Here is a 23062-nt window from a genome sequence, read left to right on the forward strand (position 1 = left end):
TTAATATAGAAATTATGCTATCAAGTGTCTCTTTTTCTGAGACTTGTTTTTATGATAGACTCTTTTTATCTATGCCATCACTATGTAATTATGATAATCTTCATAGCTATCTAATGATTTGATCGAAATTTCACCATAGTGTTGGTCCATGCTGAATTCATTTCAAGCTCTAATCCAAATATGATTAATTCTAATAATTGATCTTGCTATGGGGTTTTTGCATCCAATCAATCCCAATCCAATATTGAATAGACGTACATTTATATCACAATGATAATTCTGATCTCAGACTCTTGATGACTTATTTAGTACTAATCTTATCAATGTACATATTAATCATGAATGTGATGAAAAATTTTTGAACATTGATCTAAACAAGATTATCATATTTATTTTAATCATGAAAAGACAAGATATATTATTTAAGCGGCAAAATTCTTAAGCTGGCATAGAGGTTTCAAGTTGTGAAGCCATCTTGGGAAAAAGTTTATGCTTTAGTATAGAAATGTATATGAGCATTGATTTTGATCTGAGTGATGATTTTATTGTTCACAAGCATTTGAGTAGATGATATGAATTTAGTTTTAATTTTGAAGGCCTAATTTCTCAATTTTGAAATTTTTTTTTAAGAGAAGAGAATGTGAAACCCAATCCGCCTAGGCTATTTTTTATCTTAAAATCCGCAAACCCACTACCAACTTCAATCATAATTTTGAAAAAATAATTGGATCAGAACAAATATATCTCGATCCCTATGGTAGGGATAAGGCCATCAAATGATAGTCGGTGTGAGACCTCCAGATAATATAAAAGGCTGACAGTCGTTGGAGGTGGTGTAACCATAAATAGCCAGCATTATGCCGGCCTTATCTTCCCTAAGGCCTTCTATATTTAAAACCCCTCCACCCTTGCTCTTGGCTTCACTAGGCTCCTCTCTCCCTTCTTCCCCACCTCCAGCAACCACCAAGCCATTGTAACCTAGCTCCGCCACCCTTCCTAAAGCCCATCTCTCCTCGGAGTTGATTAATCTCCTTATTTTCTTTCCTGATTCATGCCTCTTTTGCCGCAGATGTCTCCGCCAATGGCCATGACCCACTGCCGCCACCATGCTGGTAAGCCCTCCCCCTTCCTTCTTCTAGCTTGGGATGCCACCATCATGGCAGTAAGGAGCAGTGTCCCTTTTCTCTCTCTCGGCTCCCCTATGCAAGGCCAGACCATTGTCCTTCATTAATTGTTGCTAGCCATGCCACCACTTTCACTTCCCCTCCGGTTATCCAAGTTGCACCATCGCCCTCTCCCTTCCTCGGGTTTCAAGAGCCACAAGATTTTGGCAGAGAGAAAAAAGAAAGAGAAGAGAGAGAAAGAGAGAGGAAAGAAAGAGAGAGAAGAGAGAGAAAATGGATTCAACCTTTTGAACCTATCTTGTAAATCAAGCCCCAATTAGATTGACTTTAGATCAACCTAAACTGTATCGATTTAACTTATCCATCAACCCAAACCTGACCTAGACCGCGGCTAGACTGAGATTTTTTTCTTTTTTCATCCAATTTTTTTCAATTGAAAGCTAATGGCTTTCTTAATTTGTTTGACCAGAGCCTTCACTGTCAGAGGAGTATCGGATATGGGGATCGAGTCGTGTGCTGCTTTTGGATTCGATTGTTTGTAAATTCCATCAATCTCTGAGATTTACATAACATATTTTTAATATTTTCTAATACAAAATTGAAAAATTATAGTATTTAAAAAATTAAAAGTTTGGAAAAGTATATATTTTATAAAATTCAAAAATTCGGATCAAGCATAATGTTATCCTGATATATTGTAAATTTTAATATGATAGTTCTTCTATGTTGTATAAATTTTTGAATGCAAAAATATTCTTTTATTTTTGAAAATAAAATATAAAAATTTGTGATATACAAATGAGTATATTGGTTATGAGAAAAACTTTGTAGTTAGACTATAATCTTGATCTAGTCAATAGGACTGATCATTGGCCATATGATTAGAAACTAGCTTCTTCGGAGCCTAACCAATCGGGACTGATCACTGGCAAAGTTAGTCTTTCTGGATCTAGCTAGTCAGGACTGATCATTAGTATATACTGATGCATTATGTGTTTATTTTCAGGATTAATTTCTTTGTCTTATCATAGGACTAATTGTGTTCGTGTGAATTAGAGCTAGTTTTTTTCTAAACCTAAGCAGTAAGGTTGATCACTAGAACACACCGATGGATCAGATATTCTGTAATCGGGACTAATCTCTTTTATACCTTGTTATGGGGCTGATCGTGGTAGTAGTCACCAAAAAATGAGAGAGAATTTTATGTTTTACTGCAATGTATGGCATATTTTTGAAAATTAAAAATATGATGATATTTGTATCTATTATTATCAGTAGTTATATTTGCAAAAAAAATTAATTATCCTTAATTCCTTAGAGATATCGGTAACTTATTGGGTCTGTAATGCTTACTTCTTCTTTTTTTTTTTTTTAGATCCAGAAAATTCTATAGAGCTTGAGACCAATCATGAGGAGCATAGAATTTTAGATATTATTTGCTTATCTATCTTTGAATAAAAATTATTTAAGATTTTTATTGGATCTTTGTTCTATTTCTTATTTGTCTCGAAGAAGTTATCTTTATATTGAATAAAATTTAGTGAATCTACTTTTACCGTCATTGAGTTATATTGACATGATTATGTATTGATAAAAAGATAGGTCTTGCATGTCTTATGGGATCAAACCATAAGGATGTACGGTCATCTGCCATGTATCCGGCTCAGGCTTTGAGCCAAGGCATGATAAAAAATATGTGAAAAACATTTCATTATAGAATTAAGAACATCAAAAAATAAGGATCTAACATTTCATTTTCCTATAAAAACAAAAATCTAAATAGTAAAACTTAGATCAAAGTCATGCCACTTGGCTCATCTAGCTCTTGAATTCAGACACTCTAATGTCATCCCCAAACAAAAAATTAAATTATTATAAGTATGTTTTATTATCATCACATGCTCTGTGCTGTCCAATCTGTCCATGGGTGGGCAAGTAAATAATTTATTTAGCTGTGAACACTTTATATCATACAAATGGTGTACGTAAATGAAAATAGAAAATATATAATTTTCTCTAGGGACAAGGTTTCAAGATCGGGCTTTCTCTTTTTACCCTTTTTTTTCTCTTTTACTCCTAATTATCCTTTTCACAACCTAAATCTGAATTTCCATGTGCTGGTTTACTAGTGCAATAATTCTGCTCAAATCTTTGGAGTTCGGACTGGTGCTGAGCTTGCCCAAATCCAGCATCGTTTTACTTTGAGCCATCACGTATGGTGCATCCAAGTGCCGCGTATCCCAAAAAAGATTCAAATGGGCCAAGCCTGGACGGAAATGGCAACCAATGACGAACATCAGGCTAGGCCCAAACATTGTATAAGTTTGCCACAGGATAGGCCATTTGGATCCCTTATCCCTACGATAAAATTTTTTTAAATAAATTGTTCCACTCACCAACGGACAGCCCCTAGGCTAGCTTGGCCATTCTAGCCTTTTAGGTTTCCTTGGATAGAAAATTTTTTGTGCACCACGGATGGTATAAAAATCCAACATGGAGCATGCCATTTTATGTGATTAGTCTACGTAGTCATCACTTTCCGACGCACATTTAATGCCTGTAGTTCATTTTTTTGTTTGAAAATTTTGAATAATGAAAATATCTTTATTTTTTTAAAAAAAATTATAACATCTCATGTTTTATGACATTCTGCGTGCAGAAAGTTATAATTTTGATGTAGGATGTCATAATTTTTTTCAAAGAGCAGAATCATTTTCGTCATTCAAATTTTAAATGAAAAAAAGAACTGCAGACATTAAATACGCATTGAAAAGTGGTTAGATAAAAATTTTCTTCTATATTATGATATTCTGGACCATATTATGACATCCTGTATCTAGGATGTCATAACTTGATGCAAGATGTCATAATTTAATACAGAATATTATAATTTTTTAGATCATAATGACATCTTTATGCAGGAAGCCATAATATGTTACAGATGTTATAATTTTTTTCAAAGAATAAAATATTTTTATCATTTAAAATTTTTAAATGAAAAAATAAAATGTAGATATTAAATTCGTATACTACATCGATCAATCACATAAAATGATACATTTTACATCAGATTTTCTACACCGTCCGGCCATGGTGCATAAAAAATTTTCTTTTTGATTTGGTGAGGCAGGTACAACCAAACATCTACCATTTTTTAAAAAAAAAATAAATTCGGAGGTTGTGAACCACCCTTAATTTAAACATCAGCTTTACTTCAAACATCTGTCATTTCTGTGCACCAAAATTTGGGACGGGCTTTATCTTTTGTGCCAAGGAAGGAAAGAAAAAAAATTCATGTTCGTTTGCACAATCCACCGTTAGATCATCCATTGCACAATCTCAAAGCACTTCAAATTTATCATTTTTATTTGCACAAATCGCAAAGTGCTATATCCATAATGGATTGGTGCGAAAGATTAAATATACAACCCCGACCCTCAAAATATACTGACAAATTGTTTGAAGATTTATGCCGGTTAATGTCACCATATTAGTAAATGTCAGAGGAGGGATGGCGAAGTGTACATGTATCATTCACTATTGTTGTACACTGGACCCTCGTCTGCATGCCTTGAAGTAAAATGTCTAAGGTTGGGTTTCAGTATCACCATGGCATGCATGTAGTAGCATCATGATGCTACATGCTGCTCCTCCAACCACTCCCACTTGCCCCCGTATTTCTCTTGATTATTGTCATGTCTTCTTAAAATTCAACGAGCTAGCTATCAACCCTTCTGTTAGGACTCGTTTGGTTAACAGAAAGTGGAGGGAAGAAGAAATTTTCTGAAAGTAAAAAAGAGTCTCTTATTTAATTAAATTTTAAGAAAAGAGGAATAAAAAAATACGTCCCACGAAAGTCACTTTCCATATCTCATGAAAAATGAAAATCTATGGAAAAGATAAATTTTAGCACTTTTTATGACATAGAAGTGATAGTACTTTTTTCTTTCCTAAAATATTCTTTTAAGATTCATAGCTAAAATTTAGTAAAATATCAATGAATGGTTATGATGAAATACTGAATAGTAATATAATATTATACTAATATTATCCTAATATTTATATAAATATAATATTAATATTTATTATATTTTAATATTTATATTAATATAATATTTATATTTATATTAATATAATATATATTTATATCTATATTAATAAAATTATTATATTAAAATATTATATTATATTAATATAATATTAATATATTAGTATTATATTAACATAATAAATTATTATGGTTTAATGTTATATTATAATATATTAATTTATATTTATATTAATATAAATATAATATTAATATTTATATAAAATTTATGAGTAAAAATGTATGATTTATATCTATAAGGATATAATAGTATTTTACATATTTTCTAAAAAAAATAGATGCTCATTCAAATATAAGTTATTTTATAATAATATCTTCCTATAACCAATCAAAATATTAAAATTTTATTTTCAAGAAGTAATTTCTAGAAAGTTATTTCATGAGGAGAAAAGTCCTCCCCGCAATCAAACGTGCCATAAAGGACCTATGTCTGCTACCATAAAAAAAAATAGAAAAACACGTCTCCATCAAGATATAGGGACAGTTAGCTGTGATTCGTGGAGAGGTGATAACATTACGCTAACTAACCTGTCACATGTAATTTCAGAGAAAGAGATCGAAAGGGAAGCATTAGCAAAATTAAATCAGCACAGGACAAGATAGTCTTTTGGACAGAGTTAATCTGTCTATCTAACGATGGCAAACCTCTCAGACTACCGCAAAGATGTGCCACCTAAATGTGTATCCTGGACCCGCACGCACTCGTATTACATTTTTAGATAAGGCAAGCCTTTTTGTTATTTAATTACTGCCATGTTTGAAAAGATGAAGTTCTGTTGTAGATGTCGATCTTATCTCTTGCTGCAATTACTTTAGCTGTGCGGTGGAAACTTTGACTTCTGCTCGGTCCTCATGCACTACATGGCAATATTCTATCAATTCTGTATGCAGTAATGAATAGTTTGTTGGCACCATTCTCTCAACATAAATATCAAGCGTGGCACGTATCTGATCAGGTCCTGATGGTGAAAATAAAGTTTTTGCACAAGATCCACAAAGACGTGGGCTTATCTTTAAGCTACAGATCAAGTGGGCAGGAAATGTATTTTTCTCCAATGATGTCTCTCATGTATGCCTGGTGACGTTGCACCCATATTGGTGATGGCCATAATTAGTCAGCTCCACATAAAATTCATGAGCAGGCAGGATAGAAACTTGCACGAGAAAGCATCGCAATCTATTATTGTTGTTGTTATATTATTATTATTATTATTATTTCTGGTTTATCACCTTGCTTAAAGAATCATTGTAACCTATGTTCTTATTTACCATAGGTTATTTCATGATGAACAAGATTAACTAATTTCGACTGAGGTAAATGATGAGAAACTAGTTCATGATTTGTGGTCCCCTCTATATATATGTATTTGTTCATTCATGACTGTAACAGTAAAGTTTGTCATACGTCTCCTAGATGCAAATGGATGCTTCCTCATGTCCCTTTTTGAAATATTTTTCCTTCTGAAAACGGGTGGAAATATGTTAAGTTTGGTTGAGCAAATGGGGGCCGGCCTATAAGTCTTATCTGAATCAAAACAAATTCAATGGATCAGCAATTTCCACCCTTACTAGTCAGAGAAGGCAACCTCAAAAAGTCCTCCAATTCAAATTGTAAATGATTCATTATCCCTTTTTATATTTGGTTGCTATCGTTTCTAAATCATGGACTAGTTTTTCATGATGAGGACCCGGGCAATTGGACTTCCTCTATGAATTTTGTTTTATATCGAAGATGTATCTGAGGCCATAAAGAGTGTATAGAAATCAAGATGACCACCGAATCAAAGCCAATTAGCCAAGATAGATCAATTATTAATCAACTATAGGCTGTGTTTGATGTCAGGATAAAGGGGGTTTATCCCTGCTTTATCCTATAATTTGCCAAACATTGGATTAATTTGGTTTCAGGATAAGCTATACCAGTTAATAGGGGAAAGCTATGACCTTACATCTAAAGTTGTACAGTATAAGTTCAAATCGACTGTAACTTCGTTTAAATCCCCTCCGTTATACTTGCCATGAATGACAAATTATAATATTGGTATAATATTAATATTGACAATGTTGTATAATATAACAATGTAGTACAATATTGCATACAATTAATGTACTCATACAAAATAATATTATAAAACCTCATAATATGTTATTGCATATTATATAATATGTAACTTTATAATATGTGATATATTACATAATATTATTGAAAAGTTGCTTTTTTCCTCCACATATCTCTCTAATAATATCCAAACAGCATTTTTTCCATCCCCGGTTAGCTTCCAAACACATTGAAAGAAAAATTATTTATAATAATGGCATGTTCTGCCAAAGAGAAAATACGACTTGTACCCGTTGAATCTGATATAAATTAAACTATCACTTTTTCTTATCTCTGAAAAAAACCATCGTTGTTTCAACCAAAGCCTCAATTTCTTTGCCTCATTGTTATTTCAAGTGCCATCTCCGGTATATCGAAAGCAGTGACGGTGTAGCTGGTCAAGTAATGCAGGCCATGTCTTATTTAATCGAGGGACACACGACCTATAGAGGCAGAACTCATGGCAGTGGAGACCATAATATAGGCTCGAACGAGCTAGTTTTTGGATATTTTGTGCACCTGGCTCAAGTCATGAATGATGCATGAACCTAGCTACTCCCATTTATACTGTCTTTTAGTGCCAAGGTTGTGGAAGGTTAGGCTTGCATTGCAAATCCATCAAAAACATTGGAAGAAGATTTTATTTTGTTTTTATTTTTATTTTTTGGGAAGGGAAGAAGTTATGCCAATACGCAAAAATAAGCCACTAGTAATAAATCGCAGATCTAATAGCCATCAAAAACATTATTATCTGCTGATCATGAATCCTGCCTAAGCAATCTTGAGAAGCATGCAGGACAGATTTAAAGCAGTATTCTGCAAGATTATATAAATCCAACATAAATTATCCAACAATTTTTGCCAAGATTTGTTAGAAAGAGAGAGGACAAGGCAAAGCATCAGATTTATATAAATCCAACATAAATTATCCAACAATTTTTGCCAAGATTTGTTAGAAAGAGAGAGGACAAGGCAAAGCATCAAGAAAATCTGAGTAACCTATTATCCTCAGTCAGTCAGGTATCTGATCTAATAATTTGATAAATCCAAGATGCGGCCTCTCTGCAACTTCCATGTTCGGAGATCTCTTGTTAAAACTAAAATGCTAATGAAAACCAGTGCGATGGTGCTTGGAGGCAAAAAAAAAAAAAAAAAAAGACTCTATCCACTGAACCACCAAATATAATTTCAAATCTAAGCATACAGAACAAAAGGACTCGATTGAATCTATTTTCTTCACCATGTTTTGTTTTAATTCAAATTGTTTAAAATTAGACGGAAGATGAGGGTCTGACGAGCTCCCTGGCGATCGCTTTCTCGAGCCAGGCCTCGGCGTCCTCCATCATCCCGGGGCTCAGCCGCACCATCAGGATGCAGAACTCCGTCTCGTTGAGCGCCCCGTCGCCATCGAGATCCCCCTCCCTCACCATCGCCGCCGCGTCCTCCGCCGTCATCCCCGCCATCCCCAGCGCCGCCGCGTTCCGCCGCAGGCTCTCCGCCGTGATCAGCCCCCTCCCCGCGTCCGCCAGAAGCCTGAACCCCCCGCACAGCTCCCTCACGAACTCCTCCGCCTCCAGCTTCTCCGCCATCGTCGGCATCAAGTCCTCGTACACCATCTCCCCCGCCGCCGTCCGATCCCCTTCCTCCGCCATCACTATCTCTCTTTCCCTACACTCTCGAGAATATTAAGAAAGAGAAGAAGTCCTGTTTCGTTTTCTTTCTTGAACCAAGCAGTCGCTCCCTTTTAACAGCATCGTATTTATTGGAATTACAAAAAAAAAAAAAAAATCCTTTTCAACAGCTTCTACGAAGGAGGGACCGCTGAGGCCCCGTACGTGATGACCTCGTCAATGGGGCGCTCTGCTGGCGCGGACTTGGGACGATTCTTGGAGGGAGGTTTCGTGGAAGCTTCTCGCGGTCGTGGCCGTTTCAGCTTCGTGTTTGGTGCGTTCGTGTCACCCGGGATGCCAGGAGGACAAAGCGTCCAAGAGCCGAAGCCGACATCGCGCGCGAAGCTTCCCCGTTGAACCCGTGCTAGTATGGATCACAATACTGATCTAACGGTTAGGCATCGTACCGGACGGCCTGCTGGTCTTCCGTTGGTTGGGTCCAGTTGGGGTGGGGAGTGGATGATTAGGGAGGAGAATCGGACTATAAATTGCCATATTGGGTTGGGCAGGATCGTTGGATTGAATGATTTCATCATGATGGGGTCGGAATTGAGTGGCGATAGGTGGTGAGAGTGACCGGATGTTTCTGGTTTGTTGCGCACTAAGAAATGCAGAAGAGGACAAGGGAGGGTGCTGGATGGGGTTTGGTTTCTCTGGCCACCGGTGGATGCCACTAGGCTGGAGCTTCAAAGAGCATTGCAAGTGGGAATGAGCATGGGAAAGGTGAAGATGCTGAAAGGCTGACTTGTTAAATGATAATACCAGTATGGATATCAAGTGCATAATTCTGTTCCACTTGGGGGTTGGGGTGGGGACCAAAGAAGACAATGAATTGGTGTTAGCTTGTTTGCCTAATTATGATCTTAGGAAAGCAAACCACACTATATAATGAGGCTCAAAGATAGGTTCCAAATAAAGTTTTATTTGATTAGGTTGTCTTGAGCTAGACTAGTACAGACACGGAGCTAATAAATATTCTTGTAGAAGCTGTGTGAAGTCTAATTGCTCGTTGCATATGACCGACTTTTATTCACATTGATTACACTGATGATGGTGTTGACAGTTAGTCACAATAACAACGTTACATCAACACTGACAATAACCACCGACTGGCATTGGCAAATGTGTTAGCTATCAATTGTAGCACCGACTGCAACATAGAATCAAATTCATGCTTAGTTGCGTTCCACACAAGTAGTTAGACCTTTTCAAGTTGTTGAATATTCTTAACTTTTTTTTATTTTATCATTTCTTCATAGCATTATCTATAATAAAATTATTCTTGAGGTTTGACTTTAGAATTCAATTAAAAGATATTCACAAAATAAAAAAAAAATAAAAGTTAAGGTTGAACAATTGAGATCCTCTTGGAGGGAGTTTGATCCTCCTCAAGAGATCAAAAAAAGATGCACTTCAAGTGGAGCCCACCTTCCTAAGATCTTTTTTGAGAGGAATTGATCGTCCTAATTTTTCAAAAGAAACACGCTTTTATATCTAAAAGGCTCCTTACCTGCATAAATATTCATATATGGCTCATAAAAATAGCTCTCCGTCGGTAACGACCATGCATAAGAAATCCAAAAACAGCTTTCTGTAGCTATTCAATTTTGAGCCCGAAGTGGCCCAACGAAGGCAAACAACCCAAGTCTCCCTCCCCTTCCCAGCAGTCGTTGTATTCAACAAATCATATTTTTTCGCAGATCCCTGGGGAATGTCGATACTTACCTTTCTATTAATTATCTCGGTATCCAATGTAATGGAAAACATGAAGAACTAGATAAGATCAGAAATAGGGAGTACGAGAATTTCAAACTAAAGTAATCATGTAGCATCATACGTTATCAAAATCCTAAAATTGGTTCATAACGTTGCAAGTGGGGCTTAATTTTTTATCCAGCGATGACTCTCATCTACAAATACTAGACAAAGGAGCTCAACTGCCACGTTGCCTAATTTGCCCTCAATGGTTCACAGGAGGGTCGGAGTGTTCTTCCAATATTTTGGGCCTAAATGTCTAATTCCCCAACAGCGTTTCACCGAGGGACCGAGTTACAACTCGTTGGGTAGATTCTAGGGTAGAAGTAGCAATTCCGATGAAGAAGATGGCAGGCCAAAAAAAAAAACTTCTTAATTAAAAAAAAAAAAAAAAGCCCTAATCCCGCTCCACATTTTTTTTTTTTTTGGGTACGGTAACCCCTCTCCACTTGACACACCCCCAACCCCTTCTCTCCTTCTCTGCCTTCCTCTCTCACACCAGGCCGATATCACCCCGTCGCTTAGATCATCACATAATCAATCTCCAACTCTTCCTTCCCTCCTCCTTTAAGGACCAAGAATTTGTTCCTCTTTTCCATATTTGTTGGGTCCTTCCAAGAAAGGAATTGATGCTTTCCCAGTCATGTTTTCTCGCGGTTCGGTGATGCTCTTTCTAGTTCCATGGTTGGTTAAATGGTAATCTCTGAAGCCTCTTTTATTTTAAACTGTTTTGCCAACTTATCCCCTCTTATCCCATAAAGACATGATGGGGATTTTTTTATGGGTTATGTCGACATCATGAGTTGGATTCCCTTTCACGATTTCCATTTCTTTTTAGCCCTAATGGGTTTCCAATGTTATTCACTTTTTTTTTTTTTTTTTTAAACGTAACTTAATCTGTTAATTGATGCCTGAGTGATGTTCTGATGTATAGTCCACCCTTCCAGTTAGCCTTTGTAACTATCAGTTTTTAATATTTTGTGAACAATCCATTGCTGGTTTGGTTTGTAACTCCTGCTTGTTATTCTATAGAGTTTTGTAGTGGTTAATTAACCTATTCTCTGTCTCCCTTATCATCTGGGTCTCTGCTGGCCGTGTTTTGTTTTGGATTATAATTGTTGTCTCCATGGCGTCAGCGATCGGATAATGGGCGGCCAGTTTTGTTGTCGGTAGGAAGGGGGCAGGAAGAGGAAGCGATTGAAGTATCTTAGAGTTTGAGGTCTGTTGAATGGTTCAATTTCTCTTCAGTTTTTGAGTTCAGCAAAAGTTGGTGTAATTGAGTTTCAGACCTCGTGTTTTGATGCCGTCTACTGATTACAATTGCTTGTTGCTGGTGTGAGATTGTGACTCATTTTTTCTTTCCCTAATTGGTGCAGTTGAAGGCGAGACGGGCTGATGGCTGAAGTAGTTGGGCCTAGATTATACAGCTGTTACAATTGTCGAAACAATGTTGCCCTTCATGATGATATCATTTCCAAAGCTTTTCAGGTGAAGCTTTCACATCACTCTGCTTATATGTTATGCGATTTAGGATTTCTCTTTCAGACTGTTTCTTTTCATCTGTACTATGTGTTCAGTGTCATAGTGCAGTGTAAATTATTGGATATACAAATGGAGCAAATGAACTAACCAAAAGTTGAGAAAAGATATAGGATTCAAATAAAAAGAAGTTTTGCTAATTTTGCATATTTGCATCATGTTTGCTTTTGCAATTTGAATAAAAGTTGAGAATGATATGGTATGTGTTCTGCCACCTTCAAAAATGGTTTCAGGGGAGAAATGGGCGCGCGTTTCTGTTTTCTCACACAACGAATGTAGTTGTGGGGCCAAAGGAGGATAGGCAGCTCATGACAGGTTTGCATACAGTCGCTGATATCTACTGCTGTGATTGTCATGAAGTGTTGGGCTGGAAGTATGAAAGAGCATATGAGGAGACACAGAAGTACAAAGAAGGGAAGTTTATTCTTGAGAAGTCAAAGATTGTGAAGGAGAACTGGTAGCTCCCACCTGTGGGCGCTGTGTTGGCAGAACTTCTGAATGCAAGTGCCTTTCTCTTGTGACATGATCCTTTTGAGTGATTTCATGTTTCCAAATATTCATCTTGTACAAAATGGTTCAATGAAAGTTCCAGGGCTGCTTCTTGTCATATCTTGCTGCCATGCCAATGCCATTTGTAGAGAGTATGTACTGGAAACTGTTATTCTTCGTTTGAATAAATCACAAGTTCATGCATATGGATCATGTGTCCCATGGTTACTAAGCATATATAGGATTGATGAACTACTCTTGAATCATTAATCTCATACATATATTGTTTCTTTTTTCTTTTTTAGAAGAAATTACATATATTGTTTCAACATCATAAAAGGCAAGATTATCTCATGCAAAAACTGCTCTTTTGGAGTAAGGATGCCATTAAGAAAATGATAAAAATGTCTTATAATGAGTTCTTTGCTTGTGATATAACTAAAATGGATTCTTATTTATTAGCTGTTGAACAGGTAAAAAGCATTGGTTAGCTTTTAACTAATAAGAAGATCTGGCATAAATGTCAAAGAAGGATTCTTAATTGATGTCTCATGTACAATGGGAATGATGCATTGATTATGGCTATAGTCATACAATCTTTCTAAACTTTAGGAACATCTGATGTTTCTTCTTACATTTACCATTAACTATCTTTTCCCATGGCTTATTGAGACTTCATAATGAAAATGTTTTCCCCCATATCATTCATTTTCTACCTTTTTCAGTCAATAAATATTGGGATTGCAGGATCTATGGGCTCCCGTGATTTCTTCAACTTCTTCATCTCTGTTTCATCTCTTCAACCTACCCATGCACATGGGAGTTATCGCAGAGATGAGCTGATTGGCCATCCAAACAGGCTTATATCTTGCAATTTTGCAGCATATCTACCATGTCACATCTCATTTTTATTTGCCATAAGCTTTTTGCCGAAATACGAACTTGCTGAACTGCATATAAACCTGAACTTTGTGACAATTATTATTTATAACCTTCTAGAATCTAAGATTCCCTTTAATTCCATGGAAATGGCAGTGGAAAAGGTTGTTCAACTTAGCACAACTCTTGCCAATCCTTTGACTCATTGCTTCACTCTCCTGATACTGAAAGCAGACACAGGTTGGTTAAACATAAAACTGGAAAGCCTTACAAGGAGGCCCAGTTTTCATTCTATATGCCACCACTAAAGTTTCATGGATTTTTACTTCACTGAGTTCTTAGTATCATCAGGAGATACGCCCTTATATGGAACAAGATTTGTTGGCTTCTTCTCTGTTTCTATTATTCCTCATTTATCATCACTCAAATACTTAAGAATTAATTATCCAATCTTTCTTAAAATATCTTTCATTGGAAGTAAATTCTTTGATCAATCTTTGCATGGTCAGGGAGACAATGTTAATGTGAGTAAAGTGCTGGAGCTCTGTCGATGGTGAAAACTGATAAGCATGCAAATGATGACTTTTCTTTAAACACACACACACACACATATACACACATATAGATACACATACATACATATATCTGTGTATACATACATATAGATATTATGTATGTATACATACATATAGATATTATGTATGTATACATACATACATACATATATATGTCATGGTTAATCAACTTATATTTGAAGGTTCTTATTATCTATCAGAAGAGATAATAAAGTGAAAATTTGAACCCTTTTGGTATGCAGAAATCATCAATCATTATTTGATCCCTTGGTCCAATTTACATCACATATTATTGGTCTAAGAAATTTTTGGTACAATATGCTGAATGGAGAGAAAGTACGCGATCTTTTGCAATATTTACCTCTCTTGTTGACATTTATGCTTGCTGATACAGGTCTTGAACTTTGGCAAAGCAAAGAGTTTAAGATTTATAAGTAGTTGTGTTTGTTCCATGTTGTGATTATCACATCTTAGATGATTGCTGGTTGTCTTCTACTCTGAGCCATTTTCCTTTAACGTCTTCTGTTGTCCAATTCTGTATACTTTGATCGATCTTTGCATGATCAGGGAGACATTGGTAATGTGAGTAAAGTGCTGGAGCTCTATCCATGGAGAAAACTGATGTCCATGCAAATGATGACTTTTTCTTTAAATATAAATAAATAAATAAATAAATAAATAAATAAATAAATAAATAAATATATATATATATATATATTGGTCCAATTTACATCACATATTATTGGTCTAAGAAATTTTTGGTATAATATGCTGAATGGAGAGAAAGTACGCGATCTTTTGCCATATTTACCCCTCTTATTGACATTTATGCTTGTTGATGCAGGTCTTGAACTTTGGCAAAGCAAAGAGTTTAAGATTTATAAGTAGTTGTGTTTGTTCCATGTTGTGATTATCACATCTTAGATGATTGCTGGTTGTCTTTTACTCTGAGCCATTTTCCTTTAAAATCTTCTGGTGCCTAATTCAGTATCCTTTACCAATAAGTATTATCCTAATTCATATTGAATTTGGTTGCTAGTGTGTACTGAAGAAAGATCAGCTCCCTTAAAGTCAACTTCTTAAGTATATTTGTTACCTTTGAAAATTGACCAATGTGGAACTTTATGTGAATACCTAGGCCTTTCACATAATTCACATTTTGCACCTTTTTCTTCAATGACATAACTCTGCATAAGACCATTAATTAGTTGTTTGAGCTATTCCATTGGACTCATGATATATGAAGTAGCTGAGAAGACAGCTTATAGTCATGGGTATCACCAAGAAACAAGTTGTTCAACTGCTGATTTACTTGATACCATTGAAGCTTCAACATTGCAAATTTGATCATTCTGAGTGAAAGAAATTGTGATCCAACAGTGAAATCCGAGTATAGTTGTCTTGGTAATTCTGAAACTTGCCTTTGCCATGAGCACTGTCTTGTACCAAATTCTTGAAATATTCACCAATCTTCATTCCAGAGTTAATATTACCACAATTCTTCTCTCATTTTACTATTTATTAATAGACATCAATGATGGCAATTATTTAATATATGATTTAAGGCAAGGTCTTATTACCTGGTTATTGTTCTGAACAGGAAAAAACTTTTTAAGAGCTTAAAAAAGGCTTCTTTCTTTTAGGATGCGTCATGATTACTTAATCCAACTTATTTGGTAGAGCCATGTTCATGTCTTGAATCACTTTCACGATCCTCCCAGATGTTCTATGCTTTTCTCTTTTTGGTTACTCTGTTTCATTCTTTAACAATAACAAAAGTTTTCTTGGGCAATAATTGATTGAAGTGACAGGACTGATTCAGGAAAGATCATTGTTGTTCAATATCACATGCCTCATTTAGAATTTGTTGATGGGATCATTTTGTTATGACATCTGCTTCCAATTGTCTTTTTCTTTTGGTAGGTTGATTTTATCTCCCATGCATGACTTCTGTGTAAAAGAAAACCTATCCGCATGTTGTTTTACTATTTCAGTTAGATTTTAAGATGTCATTGGTGACCAAGTGTGATGCTTGAGTTCTATCCAGGACTTCGTGATCAGTACCATTGGGTGAATCATAGAAAAGTGCAAATCAAGTTCTTTATTATGTGTGTTTTTAATTGATTTTCAAGATCTGAGAATTGGATGGATGAATCTCAGACAGTTTTCCAGCATCTGTTATCGGCTTTAGTATTTTTTGTGCAGAAGATTGAATTAAAATGGTACAGCCCTAGCAAATTCGAACTTTTGTCATAAATCCAAACGACATCTTGTATAATATGAAGTAGCAATCCTGAGTGCTCTAACTCAACAGCTGAGGGAGGTATTGTTGCTGATTAACCTTCATTTCTCTTCATCTTATATTTTTAACTGCATGCTATTTGCCGGGAACATCTTACATCCCTTATAGATAAGCTTCAAGGAGCTTGATCCGTTATCATAACCCTAGTGGTTCTACTTGACTGGATCAGGCAGACATGTCAGGTATCAAAATGGCACTTGATTTGAATGCAATTTTCGTAGTACAGAGTTGCAGCTCGTTTGACTGCTGCTACTTCTAAATGATGCACTGGTGTAGGGCAGTTGGGAGATGAATCAAGTCATTTGAGGAAGTTTTGTTTCCTATTAGGTTACAGCACTATATGGCCAAGATCTTTTCTTATTTTGTTATCACTTTGTAATTATTTTGTTATCATTTCCAGCATATCACTCCAAGATCTTTTTTCCTCCATAAAACAAGATACATAGCAAATTAAAGCACATCCAAGTTGTAATGGCCATATTGCGAATTGGGATGGATAATGTTTCACACACTTGAGAGCCATGGAACAAGTGTATCAAGGAAAGCTATAGATCCCACCATTTATAGGACTTGGATGGCCCTCCCCGTCTAAAATGATTGATTGCTAGTATCCTGAAATTCTCAAATTTGCATTATATTTTTCTCCTGGCCCGTTTGGATTGTCGTCTGTTTTCGCCTCTTTGCATCATACTTCCATCAGACGCCTTTTGAAGACATTCACAGACACGTTGATGGAGGGGAGCGCGGATTTTTTACGGTACAATATATATATAAATAAAAAAAAAAAAAAAAAAAAAAAAAATATATATATATATATATATATAATATTAGAATCAGATTGATTGGATCTAAGTTAGCTCAAAATTTTATAATAGGAGTTTTATATCAATGACTCAAACTGTTAAATATGGCCTACTACCTTAAAAGAGTTTGTACACAAAAAATAATATGATTTGGAGATCTTTAGCTTGTGCATCAAGTCGTCAAAAATTGATTGTCTAAATAAAATTGAATTAGATGTATTTTAGATTTTCAAAACCTTATGATTTTTGATGAGCAAATAGTTTTGAGGTAGTATATCACATTCAATAATTTGGATTATCCACGTAAGACCCTCATTATCTATTTTTGATCTGATCGTATTCGAGCCCAAATCCGATCGCGCGCACGCGCGCGTTGTCAATCTAAAATTAGATCCATCGGATTTAGATTCAGATCCGATCAGATCGAAACTCTATAATAACTCTATAATAGAGGCCCTACATCAATGATCTAAGCCATTGAATGTAATCTATTATCTCAAAATTGCTTGCACATAAAAAAATTATATGATTTAGAGACCTCTAGCTTATACATCAAGTAGTTAAAAATTGAACAGTCTAAATAAAATTAAATTAAATATATTTTTTGATTACTTGATGTATAAGTTCGAAATTTTAAAATTATATAATTTTTTAAATATAAATATTTTTGAGATAATAGATTATATCCAATAATTTTGATCATCATTGTAAAATCTCATTGTTCAGTTTTAATTTAAATAGATTTGAACTTAAATCCGATCGACTGTATCAAGCCTGCACGTATATACAGGCTCTCCATCATGTTTTTCTTTTTTTTTATCTTTCCTCTACTTCCACGCAACGGCAGTATTTTTTTCATTCAAACCCTTCCCAAGCTCTAGTGGATGCCTACTTCTCCTGCTCTCCTCGCTTCCACCTCTCGTCTATCTCCACCATCACCTTCCTCCCCATCCTCACTGACGTTAGCCTTCCCCCTCCAATCTTTTTCAGGTCCTTTCCTTCCCATAGATATTCGAAAAAGAGGAACGCCGACCTCCTCCCAGCTCTCTTTGCCACCACCTCTCATAGGTTTGTTAGGATTTGATGCCTCAAGATTTGATCCACAATAAGCCCACAGCGAGATCCAGGATGACAAACGGAATCCAACGAACCTAAGAACAGTCCAAACGGAGGAGATACGCACAAAAGGTGGCATGGCCCACAGAGCAGTGGAGGCCGGCAGCGGTGCAGCCAGGCCTGGTAGTGCAGACCAGCGTGTGGACGCGCAAGCGTAGCTCGGGCCCAGACGGGCACACGTGCGGGCACGACCTAGCGTAGGCGAGTGCATGGGCACCCAGGCCTAGTTTTCTGTCGCAGTCCACGCGACCACTGTGGACCGGCAAGCCATTTTCCATCGATTTCTCATGGCTCATGGTGGATCGGGCTGCGTTTTCCCGCATTTCTCATGGTCTACTGGAGGTCTACGGGTGCAATTTTGGTGTGGAAGTGCGATCGAATGGTTGGTGGCACACGCGGTCATGATCGGATGATTTAGGGACTGATTTGAGACCTGATTCAACTCTGCTTCCATATGGGACTCGATCTTAAGCTTTAAAACTCTGTGGCCGCAACAGAGAGCTATGGCATGACTTTAGTGTTCGGCAACAACCCGAGAGAGGCGGCAGCAGGCAATAGCTGTAGACCGTGTGGTGGTTCGGTAGAGAGCAAGGGTATAGGGTACCTCATCGTTCCAGAGGTTCATGGATCTTCTTGGGTTCTAGTGAGAGTTTTGTAAGGATAGCTTCTAATCAAAAGAGATTATGTATAAGGGTTGAGAGTGTAAGGATCTCCTCTTATACTTATTCTTTTTCATAGTAAAGCTTTGTATACCCCATAGAGGTAAGTCTTGGACTGATCCATGTACTTGATTTTTTTTTTCTTATCTTGTTTTTATTTTTTCTTCTTTCTTTCTTTTGCTGATCGGGTGTAACGCAAGTGGTATCAAGAAGATTCTGTAGTGGTGGTGTCCTGACCAGACATCCCCAACAATTGGTATCAAAGCTCAGGCGGTACTGACTTATGAGGTTGCCCATATCGTGATGGTGTTGATCGAGATCGAAGAAGATAGAGAAGTTAAGTTCAATCAAAGTGGAGATCAATAGGTTTGATAGAAAGAGTAATTTTTTTCTCTGACAGTCGAGGGTGAAGGATGTGCTCATTCAGCAAGGATTGATCGATGCTTTCTTTTGCGAGAAGATGCCGACTACTATGGAGGTGATGGTTTAGAAGTGGCTCCAGATACAGGCGGTGAGTACAATCTGCTGACATGGTTATCATGTGCTTGATGAGACTTCTCTGACAGCGATGTGGTCGAAGCTCGAGAAGTTATATATGGTAAAATTTCTCACCAACACTCTTTTCTCTGAAGGTAGTTCTACCAGCTGTGGATGACCGAGAGATAGAGCGTGAAAGAGCATCTAAGTAACTTCCAAAAGATTCTCACTAACCTCTTCAGTATTGGTGAGAAAGTTGAGGAGAAGACCAAGGCGTTGGTTTTGCTATCATCCCTTCCTCCTTTTAAGTCCTTGATGACTGCTCTTTTAGTGGGGAAGAGCACCATCAAGATGGAAGAGATGACTTATGTACTTCTTCAGAATGAAGTTCTCAGACGGGAGAATCGAACTTCGAGTTCAGATAGTGACTCAGCTCTAGCGATGACTAAAGGATGTGGTGGCAGAAGACGAAGCGACAGAGGATCGTAACGTGGGCGGTCCGATTCCAGGATGAGGGATTACAGCAAGATCAGATGCTATCGATGTGACGAGTTAGGGCATCATGTCAGAGATTGCTCTCAACTTAATGATTGGATGATGGCTACTATGGCAGCAGATAGTAGTGACATTGAGATTGTTGATGCATTTATAGTCTCAGATGAGGTATCTACTCATTCCCAGCAGTAGATTTTAGACTCTACTTGTTCCATCATGTCTATTACAGAAAGGGACTATTTGAGTCTCTGAAGAGCAGTGAGGGCACTGTTCATCTGTCGAATGGATCGAGCTATGCGATCAAGGACATCAGCACGGTCAGTGTGGAGACACATGATGGAGTAGTGAGAAAGTTGGATGAGGTTCGATACATACCTAGCTTCAAGAGAAATCTAATTTTTCTGAGCAGACTGGATTCAAGTAGCTACAAGTGGAGAGATGATAGAGAAATCTTGAAGATCATGCATGGTAATAGGATCGTGATGAAGGAAAAGCAGTATGAAGGATACTACCTCTTGACAGGAAGTTCAGTGTGAGGTGGAGCTCTAGGAGCAGGTGGATCAAGTACGAGACGAAAAACTCAGAAGGACGAGAGGTGACGTCGTAAGATGAGATTTCTATTACCGAGGAGACTACCCCAAGCAGATCTCAGGTCAGAGAGGACACAACATATGACAGAGATGGGATCGAGCGACCTGGCTCGACTCCATATTTGTCCATCCATGAGCAGCAGGCGATTGCCTTAAGGCATGGGGGCGAAAGATGAGCTCTCAGAGTTATTGTGGAGGTCAAATGTCGAGTCGAGATGAAAATTATTAAGATTTGATATCTCAAGATTTGATCCATAATAAGTCTACAGCGAGATTCAAGACGACGAACGGAGTCCAGCGAACCCAAGAACAGCCCAAACGGAGTTTAGACGGAGGAGATACACGTAAAAGAAAATGGCACGACCCATGAAGCGGCGGAGGTTGACGGCGGTGCAGCCAGGCCCGGTAGCACGGCCCAGTGCATGGACGCGTGAGCGTGGCCCAAGCCCAGGTGGGCGCATGCTTGGGAACCTAGCCCGATTTTCTATCACGGTCCATGGTGGACCGCGGGGTGTTGTGCGGTCTACGCGATCGCTGTGGATTGGCAGGCCATTTTCCCTCAGTTTCTTATGGTCCACAGTAGATCGGGCGGCATTTTCTATATTTTTTGTGGTCTACGGGCGGTCCATGGGTGCAGTTTTGGTGTGGGAGAACGATCGAATGGCTAGCGGTGCACGCGGTCTTGATCGAACGGTTTAGGGGCTGATTTGAGTCCTGATTCAACTTTGTTTCCGTATGGGACTCATCTTAGGCCTTTAAAGCCTTGTGGCCACAACAGAGAGCTGTGGTGTGACTTTGATGTTTGATAATAATTTGAGAGAGGCGGCAACAGGCAACAGCTGTAGATCGTGTGGTGGTTCGACAGAGAGCAGGGGTACAAGGTACCGTGGGCAGACTGTCACACAGTGATCATTCTAGAAGTTTAGGGATCTTCTTGGATTCTAATGAGAACTTTGTAAGGATAGCTTCTACTTGAGAGAGATTGCAATGCAAGTGGTATTGAGAAGATTCTGTAATGGTGGTGTCCTGACCAGACATCTCCAACAAGATCTCCATCGTCGCCTTCCTCCCCATCATCATGGTTGTTGATGCTTGAATCGATCGAGATCGGAAGACAGACATCGGTAGCTTCGAGCGGGGATATTGGTGCTGGAGCAACCTACAAAATAAGTCCTTAAACTGGAGGTTGTAGCTCTGGTAAGGATCCTCCGATGCTCAAATCAGAAAAACAGAGAATAAGGAAGTAGCAACGAGTTTTGTGAGAGGAGTTCGATTGAACTTACCTGGATCCTCAGGGCTTTGGTTGTTTTATATAGAAAGATATCGGACGACTGGATTGTTAGCTGTGAGATCGTACGATCCTGAGATTATCGAATCGTTGGACATGCCAAATTGGGCAAGATAATTCAGCCCTCGATTACTCCTATGAAGTGAGGAGATCGTTGCTGGTAGCATACTAAGTGAAAAATTTGAATTCCCCTTTTGAATAACCTCAAAGTTCGTACCTGATTTTTTGGCCTTATTGAATGAGTGTTGTCATCTCATGGCAGATGAGGGTCTCACCTATTAATTATATAGATTGTCAATCAGGAAAGATTTTAGTCTTCATGTGCTCTCCACGTGGAGATATTTATTGCTTTTGGCCTCAGCTCATATAAGCATAGATGCTCAGAATATCTCGTATTAGTATAAAGGAGCTTATATCAGGGTCAGCTCAGCTCATATGAAGGTAGCTCTTCACAGCATGCCTCTTCATAGCATAGTCATAGCTCATAGAGCTATAAATCTGAGGCATCCATGATACCACCGTAACATACCTCCCTACTTTTGAGTCTGAGAATCAGATGAAAGAAATACTATTGACATAATTCCTCGATCCATATGTTGTCTTTTTTATTCTTCTTTTAGTGCTCGATTAGTTATTTCTTATGAGTGACGTTGTGTGCCTGTGGCAATCTCGTGCTTACTACATCTAGCTCTTCTTATTTTCGTACGAGAGGTGGTGTGTGCCAATGACGAGCTTGTGCCTGCGGCATCTTGCACTTCTTATTTTCTTGAGCGACTCGGGCTTTGCAGGGGTTTTGTAAGTTAGCCCCACCTTGGAGTCACCGAGTTCTTCTCGAGGGTCTGGTAAGTTAGTCCTCATGAGTGGCATTGTGTGCTTGCAACGGTCTTGTGCCTGCGGCATCTAGTATTTCTCATCTTTTTGAATGACTCGGACTCTGCAGGGGTCTTGTAAGTTAGCTCCACCTCAGAGTCATCGAGATCTTTTGAGGGTCTGGTAAGTTATTCCTCACGAGTGGCATTGTGTGCTTGTGGCGATCTTATATCTGTGGCATCTAGCGCTTCTCATCTTCGTGCGAGAGGTATTATGTGCCGGTGG

The 23062-nt window shown here is 37.7% G+C and overlaps 2 protein-coding genes across 4 annotated transcripts; one reads left to right on the plus strand and one right to left on the minus strand.

Moving 5' to 3' along the window:
* Positions 1 to 8494: 8494 nt before the first annotated feature.
* LOC105043455 (calcium-binding protein KIC) lies at positions 8495 to 9062 on the minus strand. Its single transcript, XM_010921003.4, has one exon. It carries the CDS (start codon positions 8980 to 8982, stop codon positions 8602 to 8604), a length of 381 nt encoding a protein of 126 aa, XP_010919305.1. The 5' UTR covers positions 8983 to 9062; the 3' UTR covers positions 8495 to 8601.
* A 2090-nt stretch (positions 9063 to 11152) lies between these two features.
* Positions 11153 to 12987, plus strand: LOC105043454 (protein yippee-like At4g27745). 3 transcript variants are annotated; one of them, XM_019849829.3, is made up of 4 exons: positions 11155 to 11451; positions 11892 to 11974; positions 12132 to 12243; positions 12528 to 12987. In XM_019849829.3, the coding sequence occupies exons 3-4, from the start codon at positions 12151 to 12153 to the stop codon at positions 12753 to 12755; spliced, it is 321 nt and encodes a 106-aa protein (XP_019705388.1). In that variant the 5' UTR covers positions 11155 to 11451; positions 11892 to 11974; positions 12132 to 12150; the 3' UTR covers positions 12756 to 12987. The 3 variants fall into 3 exon arrangements, with proteins under 3 accessions (XP_010919303.1, XP_019705388.1, XP_029119921.1); XM_010921001.4 differs by lacking the exon at positions 11892 to 11974 and having other exon boundaries at positions 11153 to 11451; XM_029264088.2 differs by lacking the exon at positions 11155 to 11451 and having other exon boundaries at positions 11492 to 11974.
* Positions 12988 to 23062: the final 10075 nt, after the last annotated feature.

The sequence above is a fragment of the Elaeis guineensis genome, chromosome 4, assembly GCF_000442705.2.
Source record: "Elaeis guineensis isolate ETL-2024a chromosome 4, EG11, whole genome shotgun sequence".
Lineage (NCBI taxonomy): Eukaryota > Viridiplantae > Streptophyta > Magnoliopsida > Arecales > Arecaceae > Elaeis > Elaeis guineensis.

What these genes read in the sequence shown, in the direction of transcription:
- LOC105043455 (XM_010921003.4), bottom strand. Translation starts at nt 8,982, where the DNA reads ATGGCGGAGGAAGGGGATCGGACGGCGGCGGGGGAGATGGTGTACGAG.
- LOC105043454 (XM_010921001.4), top strand. Translation starts at nt 12,151, where the DNA reads ATGGCTGAAGTAGTTGGGCCTAGATTATACAGCTGTTACAATTGTCGA. An exon ending in TCATTTCCAAAGCTTTTCAG is followed by an intron (nt 12,244 to 12,527) that starts GTGAAGCTTTCA and finishes AAATGGTTTCAG; the next exon opens with GGGAGAAATGGGCGCGCGTT.